The sequence below is a fragment of the Lycium barbarum genome, chromosome 12, assembly GCF_019175385.1.
Source record: "Lycium barbarum isolate Lr01 chromosome 12, ASM1917538v2, whole genome shotgun sequence".
In the NCBI taxonomy this organism is placed as follows: Eukaryota; Viridiplantae; Streptophyta; class Magnoliopsida; order Solanales; family Solanaceae; genus Lycium; species Lycium barbarum.
In genome coordinates, this window is record NC_083348.1 from 97,606,939 (window position 1) to 97,617,468 (window position 10,530).

General features: G+C 36.9%; 3 protein-coding genes across 5 annotated transcripts; 1 reads left to right on the forward strand and 2 right to left on the reverse strand.

Moving 5' to 3' along the window:
* Positions 1-92: 92 nt before the first annotated feature.
* On the reverse strand, positions 93-5,749 carry LOC132621162 (uncharacterized). 3 transcript variants are annotated; one of them, XM_060335324.1, is made up of 10 exons: positions 5,098-5,749; positions 4,358-4,989; positions 4,217-4,249; positions 3,008-3,813; positions 2,080-2,371; positions 1,777-1,998; positions 1,503-1,676; positions 949-1,137; positions 746-859; positions 93-636 (listed from the first exon to the last, which is right to left on the reverse strand). In XM_060335324.1, the coding sequence occupies exons 2-10, from the start codon at positions 4,964-4,966 to the stop codon at positions 334-336; spliced, it is 2,742 nt and encodes a 913-aa protein (XP_060191307.1). In that variant the 5' UTR covers positions 4,967-4,989; positions 5,098-5,749; the 3' UTR covers positions 93-333. The 3 variants fall into 3 exon arrangements, with proteins under 3 accessions (XP_060191307.1, XP_060191306.1, XP_060191308.1); XM_060335323.1 differs by having other exon boundaries at positions 4,352-4,989; positions 5,098-5,742; XM_060335325.1 differs by lacking the exon at positions 4,217-4,249 and having other exon boundaries at positions 4,352-4,989; positions 5,098-5,747.
* A 1,666-nt stretch (positions 5,750-7,415) lies between these two features.
* Positions 7,416-9,194, reverse strand: LOC132621163 (uncharacterized). Its single transcript, XM_060335327.1, has 4 exons — positions 8,836-9,194; positions 8,656-8,757; positions 7,790-7,939; positions 7,416-7,697 (listed from the first exon to the last, which is right to left on the reverse strand). Exons 1-4 carry the CDS (start codon positions 9,061-9,063, stop codon positions 7,653-7,655), a joined length of 525 nt encoding a protein of 174 aa, XP_060191310.1. The 5' UTR covers positions 9,064-9,194; the 3' UTR covers positions 7,416-7,652.
* A 513-nt stretch (positions 9,195-9,707) lies between these two features.
* Positions 9,708-10,121, forward strand: LOC132624710 (uncharacterized). The gene has a single exon (XM_060339449.1). The coding sequence runs from the start codon at positions 9,708-9,710 to the stop codon at positions 10,119-10,121; it is 414 nt and encodes a 137-aa protein (XP_060195432.1).
* The last annotated feature ends 409 nt before the right edge of the window (positions 10,122-10,530 follow it).

The window sequence follows — 10,530 nt, forward strand, 5'->3', positions numbered from 1 at the left end:
TAATATATATATGAGGTGCTACTTCTTTCTAATGGTGTAAACAGAGGCGGATGGACTATGGATTTGATGGATTCAATTGAACTCATCATCTCGACACGAAGCAAAAATATAGATGTGATCACTAAAATGTCAATAAGTGTTATTTGAGAACCCATATTTTTAAATGTACAATTGGTCAGTGGTAAGAACCTTAAAGGCTGAACCCATCAAATTCTAACCTCTGGGTGTAAAAAGTAGAAACAAGGTTATGAGCTTTTGGAATATTTTGAAAATAAGACATCATTTCATCCCAGGAACTGACCAAATTTCCAGTATGTAAACTTGCTGGTGTCCTCACTGTGGAACCTCTTTCCATGCTTCACGGAGAAGCTGGTATCTGACAACATTCCTTGAACGTTTTGCTAAATTTGGATAATCCTTGAAGTTATCAGCAAGGAACGAAGTAAACGGTGAGTCTAGCTCATCAAGCTCAACATCACTGGTGTATGTTTTTTTAAGCAAAGATGTCGCAGTACTCTTTGGAGCTTGATTTCCAACCTTCTCTATAAAAGTGGTGAGAGACAATGCTGGAGGAGGTGTATAGACCGTCCAAGTTGCAGTGCACGGAAAGCTAGTGGCAGATTCTCCAGGACCATCCTTCACATCATTAATCAGAAAAAAGTGTGTAAGAATATCGTAAATTGCTACTGAGCTTTATGAAATGACAAATCTGCTGGAAATAAACAAAATGAGAGGGAAAACTTACTTCAGAATCCAGGGCCTCAAGGACATTTTTTGGAATTGGATTTGGACGGAAATCATCTGGAACAAAATTCGCGAGGACTCTTTTGATCAAAGCTGGACCAAATATTGGGCAGACCTAGCAACAGCAAGTTCAAAAGTAAGTATGGAGAAAATGGATATCTAGAGATTGATCTGTCGATAGGTTAAAAGGAAAGTGGGACTAACTTCTTTTCTTGTAGATGCATCTATGAGCATTTCAAATGGAAGCATCATGAGGTTGCTCAATGCATTAAGGAGACGAAAAGCCTTGAATGATTCTGTTTTCTTGTCATTTCCCAAGATGTTATTATAATCTGGTGAATCTTCATCTTCAAAGCCAATAAGATCTGTAAGCCATCTAGACCAGCTTGCAACCTATGAACAAACCAAAATGTTCATAATCACTAAATTATTACTCCCTTGAACTAAAAGTGGTTCTTATTTCCCTTCTTAAGAGTTAAATCAAGAGATGTTCAACATTTTTACATATGAGAAATGAAGCTCAAACTATTTCTCTTAAATTTACTGCAGTGGATTCAATAGAGCAAGTTGTATCACAACTCTCAAGTAGCAAGAGAGCTATATTCTCACTTCTCATACAATGCTGTATCAACAAATACTGGCCATTGTTAGTAGCTTTGCCTTGCTTAAATGATGGAAGTGCCTCATATAATTAAATACTTCAAGAATTAAAAACAAGTATGAAACTTGTCATACTTAAGCTAACTTTTTCTACTCACAGCATTTTTCAACTGTGCACCAGCTCCAAAGCTTGATTTTCCAGCAGGAATTGGAAGGACCTTACGATCACTTATAGGATCAAATAATGGATCTGTTGGCATTTCTTCAGTGGATTCACGAAGAATAGCATTGAACATTGAGACATCCAATCTACTCACCAACTGCTTCATTACCTAGAAACAAATGAATACATTTCACTCTAAGTCCTTGCTCGAGAGAAAAAAAATGCTGGAAAATTAGTTAATCAATGGAACAACAAATGAATTAACTCACCAATTTTGGCAGAACAGGTAAGCAGCCACATTTATGACCTGTTGCCCGAAGTGGACAAAGCCTTTCACAGGCATCCTTCAGAGCCCTTTTCCAAAGTTTTACAGAAAATTTACCCTGCTCTTGATCACCCAAATAATGTCTACTCCCATATGTTTTCTTCACCCTTGAGCCCCTAGTCTTGCTAGATTTTGCAGTAGAAAACTGCATATGGGGAGTCAGAGTCTGCAGGAAAAAATAAGTCACTGGTAAATAAAGTAGCACTTGCTATGACAGAAAAGCACAGAGAAAATTTAGGTAATCAACCTGCCACCAAAGAGACTTGGTGATTTTGGTGAAGATCCAACCTTCAAGTTTTTCCAATGCTTGAGTGAATGATTCAATATCCTCCCAGTTATAAGATTGTTTAACTAAATAATTCTTGTTCCCTTGATTGGCAATGTATTTGATGCTTTGCTGCATATATATTTTTTCCAACGCAGATTTACCTCTGTTGACAGTAGTTTCAGTAGGTGCCCTTTCATTAAATTGCAGTCCTGCAGCAGCCTGGCTGGTGATTGCTCTTAACATAATGGTATTTGACAGCCAGAAAGTCAACCTATTTGTGAGAAAAATAAAATTAGAGAAATCTTGTGAAGTTTACTGTTTTATCCTTAAACATATTTGTTCCACCATATTGATAAGATTTGTGGTCAATCTATGAATGATGAGTCCTAATGCAGATATCAGGTTCTTGCGGAACTACGTTTTTTTTTTTTGAGATAATTACAGTCCAAATGCCTTTCTGTGATCTAATTTACAAAATATCCAGCAAATGTATAGGTTATGCATATTAAGTATAAATATACATCTAATATCCATATAATATACGTACAATATACATATAATATACATAATCAGTGTATAGCTAAGTTGCTCGGACTCTCTAAAAATGTTGCCGCACCCGTGTCGGATCCTCCAAAAATACACTACTTTTGGAGGATCCAACACGCACCCCTCTATATTTTTGAAGAGTCCGAGTAACATAGGTGTATAGGCTTTGTATATTTTAGCTAGCCCCGTGATTAATTTTGGCCGTCGGGCCAAAAATGAAGTAAGCCCTTGTTTTCTTAGGGGGCCACTATCCACTTAATTTACGATCATGAGAAGATTAATGCTGATATATTAATAGAAGCTGGAAAGTTCGAACTACCAAGAAACTTAAGTAGCTTATCAATCAATCACATGAGTGTACCTTGGAACGTCGCTTCCACATGCTTTAGAAACCAAAGCTAATCCAGAGACAGCGGCTCTGGCAGAACTTGCCTGTTTAGCTGGGGATTTTGTTCTCCAAGCATGGAGATAAAATCTAGCAAGGCGCCTTGCTGGAGTATGAACTTTGTTCATTGAACTTCCATGCTCAGCAACTACAGAATAAAGGCCAACCTCAAGAGCTGCAGCTTCTTTCAGTTCTTCCTCGAGTGTCTGAATTCTAGACTCCGGTTCAGGTTTACTCTTTGACAAAACATTTGCAGGAATTCTCTTTTCAGTTGCTGAAGTAGTATTAGTAGTACTCTTTGGTTCTTTTTTCTCAACAGTATTCTTTGGTTCGTTTTTCTCCACTGCAGTACCTTTAACAATACTACTAGTTTCTATAGGTGTCTGTTCTTTCATTTCATGCTTAATAATAAGCTCAGTCCCCAAAAACGGATTTGCACTTGCGGAATCTCTTATTTGAACAGACTTCGCTGGCTTCAGTCGACCATGTGTGATCTGAACTCCAAGAGCTTTCCGAATGGAACTCATCGTGACTTGTCTTTTCATAGATTTAGATATTTTGTTTTCTGACGAGTCTCGTGTGTCATCAAGGTGATGATCATCCTGTCCAAAATCATGTTCTGTTGTTTCATCCGCACTATTTTGACCATCCACACCTGCCTGAATATGCATATTTGAAGAAGTAATTTTTGATATCAATCTATCAATGTATTTTTCTTTGGCATGCTGAGGATTTTCTTCACTTTTGCTTGTTCCGCTGGATAACTCTTCGTGAAAGTCATTCTGCACTTTATCTCAGTTAATTTCTAAACAGGAAATAGCACTACAATGGACAGGAAGCACAACCTTTAATACAATTAACCAGACATTCTCCTTAACTAGTGATGTAGATCAACTGACAGCATTGAAAAGCTTTGGTCGTTTCTTCTTATTTTATTCCCTTCTATTTAGGAAAAGGGTAGCTGAAATTGGAGTCATATGTTTAATTCTAGAAGCATGATATGAACTAGATTTGTAGCCTGTAGGTTACCAAGTTGCAGATGATAAATTTCGACCAGAACTATCGAATAAAGTTTTTTCTAATAAAACATTTCAGAACATGCGTAATGTTTTCAGAGTTCCAATGGAATTGAAATGACGTTGAGAAAACTGAATGCTTGTTAACCAATAGAAGAACTTTAAGCACCTTTTCAAGTCGAGAAGGTGACGCCCGTGCAGCCTTAGAAAGAGAAGCATCAAATCAATTAGGGAGAATCAACCGTCAGTAAAAGAAGCAAAAGCAGTTATTCAGAATGATTTAATTTGACTGAACTTGAAATACCTTTACATTGTTAGATGGTGAAGCCCAGGCAGCTTCAAAAACAGAAGAAGAAAAAGTTGAAGATGATTGTGAGGAAACATCATCATCAGTGTAAGAAGCAAAATCTGAATCATATTCAACATCATCAATCATCATGTCTGATTCTTGCTTATCTTTTGATGGCTGTACCTTAACATACAGAGATGGTTGCAGCAAGCTTTTAGAACTCTTCTTGCAGTTTAAAGGAACACTAATGGCTAAAGTTTCTTTGATAACTCCATATTCTCCAAAATTAATCGAAGCTGTCCCCAATAGCGGACCTTGAGCTCCATTATCCTTTGTATATTCGTACAAGGAAAACTCCAAGTTATTCTTCAGAAATTTATCTTTTGATTTTTTCTCGCGACATAAGGTTAAGAACAGGGTGAAAGTCTTGTTAATTTCAAGATAGTCATCCTCAACTGAAGAAGTAACAAATCCAGAATTCCGATCACCATTTTCCCACTGAAGTAATACGGATTGAACAGATCTTAAAGACTCTGATGGAGGCCAAGGCCTAATGAGCTGGATATGTACAATGTACTCAATTTGGAAAGAAGCACCCTTTTTCTTCTTCTTCTTCTGTCCAAGAACCATGGCTTGATAGTAACTTAATTCAACTAATTTCCATCCATAACAAAAACCAATGTGTTAGTAAACAACAAACTATAGAAATCACAATAAGTAGACTGAAATCGTTCACAGAAAACAGTAGAGAAGATTTTTACCCGAAACTATGTGCAGTGTGCTATGCTCTTTTGTTCTATGTTCTAGGCAGAGTTTGTGAAGAATTTAATGGTACAGCGAACTTGGCTTCTTTGTGGAGACTGTTGGTTGGGAAAATAACGAGTAGCGAGAAATAGAAAACGAAGATGAACAAGTAATGCGTGCGTCCAACTACGTGAGAGAGTCATTTGTTTGGAGGGACAGAAACAAGAATGACTAAACAAATGTACGTGACTTAGGACTAATGTCCCTTAACGGCCTCTCCACCGGCCAATATTGAAGAAAAACATATAATTAACACCTTGGAGTTGGATTTAATTAATTTTTGTGGTTTGCCACTAATATTGACTAATGCCTAACCATTAGCTAAATTTAATATTAGGGGTTGTATAGGATAGTCTGTCACTCCTTGTGCATTCATCTGATTAGTGATTATTAATTGTAATATTAACACTTGCCTTTTGAATAAGCTAGATAAAAATATTCTTTTTCGTGAAGGTACAGGAGTTATTTTATTTGTTGATATAAGGCGGATGAATTCATTGTCTTGTTGATCTAGCGGTAAGCGGTGTCGTTACCATATATAGGAGGTGAAGATCACTACCGTTCCGTAAATCTTAATGCTGCCTCCTTTACTTTCTTTCTCTATTTTTTATTTATTTTTTGTGACGATTCGAGACTAACTTGCATGCACCTCAATTAATACATAACTTACATGGTACCTCTACCAACACATGTATTGTATAACTCTATCCATCAAAACTTAGACAGATGAGAAGAAACTACTTAATTTTTAGCATCTATTGGGTTTTACACCTTTGGGTCTACCATGCATCTATTGGGTTTTAAACCTTTGGGTCTACCATGATCATTTTAATTTCACTGACCACTAAGTCACACTTCTTTAAGTGTTTCCCTTCCTTCCTAAGTTAGTCCACGTTTCAGATTTCATGGGAATTCGTCTTTGATGCAGCCTTGGGAAGCATTTGAATGATCCGCTTGAATTCTTCGAATATCTGGCATTAGTTGTAAAAGTCATACTGCGAATTCCAGGTCAATTTCGAGTAAGGTAAAAGAGACTAAAAGAATTTACTGACATGCAAAATTAGAAATCCAATGTCGCAGTGACCAAAATACTTCGACATAGTTCGCATCTTTACTATTGAATTTTATCCATATCAATGCTAGAGGGTTAAGAGAGCAGTACATCCATCCTTTCAATTCTAGACAGTATTTTGATTTGCAAATGGGTACGGAAAGGTGCAGATTGTAGAACACGAGCAACTGCCACTATTAAATGACCAACGCCGTTTACTCTTTAACATTTTTCTGAAATGATGAAAACAAGAAGAGCAGAGTTGAATAATTGCGTGGCAAATGTTTGAAGATATATCGGTTACCAAACAGTCCTGTCTGAATTTGCATTACATTCAATGCACCACCAAGGAAACTTTTGCTTCTGTTCCCCGCCGGATTTGGCATCCCCACAAACAATTTCTTGTTTCTATTTTCGATACACCTCGTTTATCAACAACGTAATATGAAGGAACATTTCTAGATTATAGCCCTCTGCGTTCACCTCAACCCAAAAATTTCCGGAAAAATAAAATGAAAGGAACTCTATTTTTATTACCATCAACATTCCAGTCATTTTTCTTATTTATGAAATCCTCATACAGTCGTCAAAAAAATGTCATTCCAAAATCAAATACGGACACTTATTTCCTTTACTTGTATTAATTAAAAGCTAAAGCACTTTCTAGTTTCTATATATTTGCAATGTGTAGCTACTTATAAATTTGAATAAAAGAAGAAAGTTCATAGTATTAAACAAAAATAGTTAAAACCATACTGAATTTTTGGATATCAAATAAAGCAATATAGATACAAAAGTTTATTGTAACCAGTAAAATAATTAAGATACACGCAATCTAGTTCAGTAGAACAGTAGGGGTCGTTTGGTTGGAAACAAGTTACCCCAGGATAACTTATCCTGGGATTAGTTATTCCACCCTCCTAGAGGGCTAAAATAACACTACAATTCAGGGATTAGTTATACCACCATTTAATTTCAACCAAATATGGGATAAATTCATCTCAAATATAATCCCGGGATTATTTATCCTTATCTATTGTACCAAACGAGCCCTAATACACGCAATGTTGTAGTCGGTCAAGGTACATGCAATCTAGTCCGAAGATGTCTCAACTAATATACGAGTGAGACATAGTTGATAGTTTGAGTGAGTGATACGTATAAACAACAAAAGACGGCAAAAACAGTCGCTCTGCTTTGAAAAGCAAATTACCAATTTCGAGCTTTAATAACCAACAACATAAAGCACTCTTTTATTAGCCAGCCACGAAACATCCTTGGGCATCGTCCCTACTAGAAATTGGTACTATTTAGATACAGTGGCTTTTTGTAATGCCAACTTTCAAATAATCACACCATAGCCATGGTATCATCTCTGATTTCTCTCTCCAATCAGTCAAGATTAAAAGACAAATTCAGGAAAACAGAACAAACCATCTGACTGCTTTCTTGACTTTCGATCTAATCACTTTCGCTCCGGCTCGGTTTTGAGGAGGTAAATCCAACCTGATTAATAAGTTTAATTTGCACCAAAAAACATAAACTATAGTGTAATTAAACAAATGAGAGAGGCAATGAGATAGGTCATCAAAATGCACCTGATAATCATCACTGCTGGGAATCCAGTCATTTGTCGCTGGATTAGTCTTGAACACTCTGGCTCTGCCATTCTCTTGACCACCATTCAATTGAAGATTGTAAATGTTTCCATCCGTTTGATCAACCGCCTTAATGAACCCACTTCCGGTCTGCCAAAAATTAAACATTAGCCCAATAAAAAATAGGAACAATATAAACTGCCTTTATATCTTTGATTCATCTCTACCCACGGGCGGTGCTAGGGGTGCAGGGGGTTCGTCCTAATCCCCTTCCCCGAAAAATTGCACAGCGTATACAAGGTTAGATGTTGAATCCTCTTAGCTTCTTCATGTATTCACTTTATGTTTTAGATTCCCCTAATGAAAATTCTTGCTCCGCTACTGTCTCTAACTAGAGGTTGATGCAACCTATTGAATATGGTCTAATTGAACCCACAATTTCCTACACGAATCAGTAATGTGTGAAAAAATAGTACTCCCTCCGTCCCATTTTATGTGGGACCTTTCGCATTTTGAGATTCAAACAACCTTTCTTTGATCGTAATTTTTCATATATCTTTTAAATATTTTGAATTGTCAATTATTGTGACTTATAGTGCTTTTAAAGTAGTTTCCAAACATGTAAAATTTAATTCAAAAAACATAAATATTCCATACCCGAATTCACGGTGAAAATTAAACCGTCTGACTTTCAAAATTTGAAGTGTAACACATAAATTGTGACAGAGTGAGTACTAAAATTTCAACAAGTATCAAATTCTGCAGTCATAAATTCAAAAGTACAATATAGTTAGAATTCGCCTATATGTCTCAAGACAAAGTAAAGAATTAAAGATGTAAGGGTAGAAAGATAAAGAGCAGAGAACCGTGTGATGCTGTTTGTCAATGGAAACCAACTCATCATAGTACTGAGTTTCCACAAACTCTTCTTGCTCCGAGCAATTAGTTTCCGAAAAGACACTACCACCCTGACCAAAAATTTAAAAAAGGACAGATCAGAGAAAGTATAATTGCACCAAAAAGGTGGTATGAAAGTTGAAACATACTTGAGATTGAAGAGATCGGAGATTGTCAAGCTCAGGAATAGGGATATCCTCTAAAGGGGAAGTGGGGTTGACTGAATATTCAGGTTCACTGCGGTTAGGTTTTGGGAGTCTTTTAGGTGCTTGTGCTTCGAACAGCGCTTTGACTTCATTGGCGATCCGCAACTGCTCATCTTCGTCTAAAACTTCGTCACTCCGGCTAGGTTTCGTCACCGTTACATGTCGTTCCATGACGTAACAAAGCTATTAGGTGTAGGTCGTCGACGCCTAGTGATATTACTAGTATATTGAAGACATTCCACGTTACAGTTCACAACAAAACCATGGGCGCATTCTCCACTGTTGCTACTTGCCACGTCTCTCCGTCTCACCAAACGTTTAATTTAATGCTCTACGTTTTAACATGTCAATTGAACTAACTTAAGGGTAGAATTCATCAAAAAGTTCTTGTAAAATGTTAAAATTCGTAGTAAAAAATTTATTACTCCCTTCGTCCCAATTTATGTCATATTTTTTGCTTTTCGAGAGTCACTTTGCTTATAATTTAAGCTAAATTGTATTAGATTAACTCAATCAGTTAATATTAAAATTTATATACTCCCTCCGTTTCAATTTAAGTGTTTTACTTTTATTGGAGGATCTTATATTGGAAGATCTTATGGGATCACTTACACAATCAGAGGGATATATTTCCTTACTTATATGAATCAGATTATTTGTAATTAATTGTAAAGATATGTTTCCTTAGTTATAGAGATACAACTTGTATATATAATAGAGAGCTATTATCAATAAAATCAGTTCACTCGGGTAATCCCATTTTACATGTTATCAGAAGCGTGTTAAAAGATCCTGAGATTTCTTTTTGTTCAGTCATGGGAACTGAAGGACGGAGTGATAAAAGCACGGGAGAACTAGCAAGTCTGCCTCAACTCAAAGTTGCAGATGCTTCTCCCTATTCCTTGCATCCATCCGATCACCCAGGTTTGATTTTTGTTACCGATCCTCTTAGCGAAAATGGAGAAAACTATTTCACTTGGAGAAGAACTTTTCTTAACGCACTGCACTCTAAAAACAAGGCTGGATTTGTTAATGGAACCGTCGAGAGACCAAAAGAAAACTCTCAGGATTTACAGCCATGGATACAGTGCAATGCCATTGTGCTTTCATGGCTTACGAATGCAATTGCCAAAGAACTGCAGGGTAGTGCCGCACGTGTTGAAACTGCCAGAGAAATTTGGGTAGATCTGGAAGAGCGATTTACCCAAGGAAGCGGTCTACCCAAGTAATTGCACCAAGAGTTTATGAACTGAAACGTGCCATTGCTCTCTTGTAACAAGAGAGAGCGTCTATTTCATCCTATTAGGGTAAACTTAAGTCCGTGTGGGGTGACATGCAAAATCTCGTTCCAACTCCGTCTTGCACATGTGGTTGCGTTTGTGATGCATCAAAGAAGATGCAATCCATAAGAGAGGAGGAAAAGGTTTTTGATTTTCTAATGGGACTTGATGATGCATATTCAACTGTGCATTCTCAAATATTAAGTGTCGACCCGTTGCCAAACTTAGAAAGAGCCTATTCTATCGCGGCTCAAGAAGAGAAGCAGAGATCTGTTGCTGCGAATCGCATACCCACTATTGAAGCAACTGTCTTGCTGACTAAAGGAGGTGAATCACGACAAAGGAAAATTGAAGATGG

Bases quoted from the DNA above. Each gene is read 5' to 3' on its own strand.
- LOC132621162 (XM_060335323.1), bottom strand. From the start codon at position 4,966: ATGGTTCTTGGACAGAAGAAGAAGAAGAAAAAGGGTGCTTCTTTCCAA. The intron at 1,999-2,079 runs GTTGATTACCTA...TTTTTCCTGCAG, and splicing joins CCAAGTCTCTTTGGTGGCAG to ACTCTGACTCCCCATATGCA. The intron at 637-745 runs GTAAGTTTTCCC...AATGATGTGAAG, and splicing joins TTGAGGCCCTGGATTCTGAA to GATGGTCCTGGAGAATCTGC.
- LOC132621163 (XM_060335327.1), bottom strand. From the start codon at position 9,063: ATGGAACGACATGTAACGGTGACGAAACCTAGCCGGAGTGACGAAGTT. The intron at 7,940-8,655 runs GTTCTCTGCTCT...AATTTTTGGCAG, and splicing joins TTGACAAACAGCATCACACG to ACCGGAAGTGGGTTCATTAA. The intron at 7,698-7,789 runs GTGCATTTTGAT...CTTATTAATCAG, and splicing joins CCAGCAGTGATGATTATCAG to GTTGGATTTACCTCCTCAAA.
- LOC132624710 (XM_060339449.1), top strand. From the start codon at position 9,708: ATGGGAACTGAAGGACGGAGTGATAAAAGCACGGGAGAACTAGCAAGT.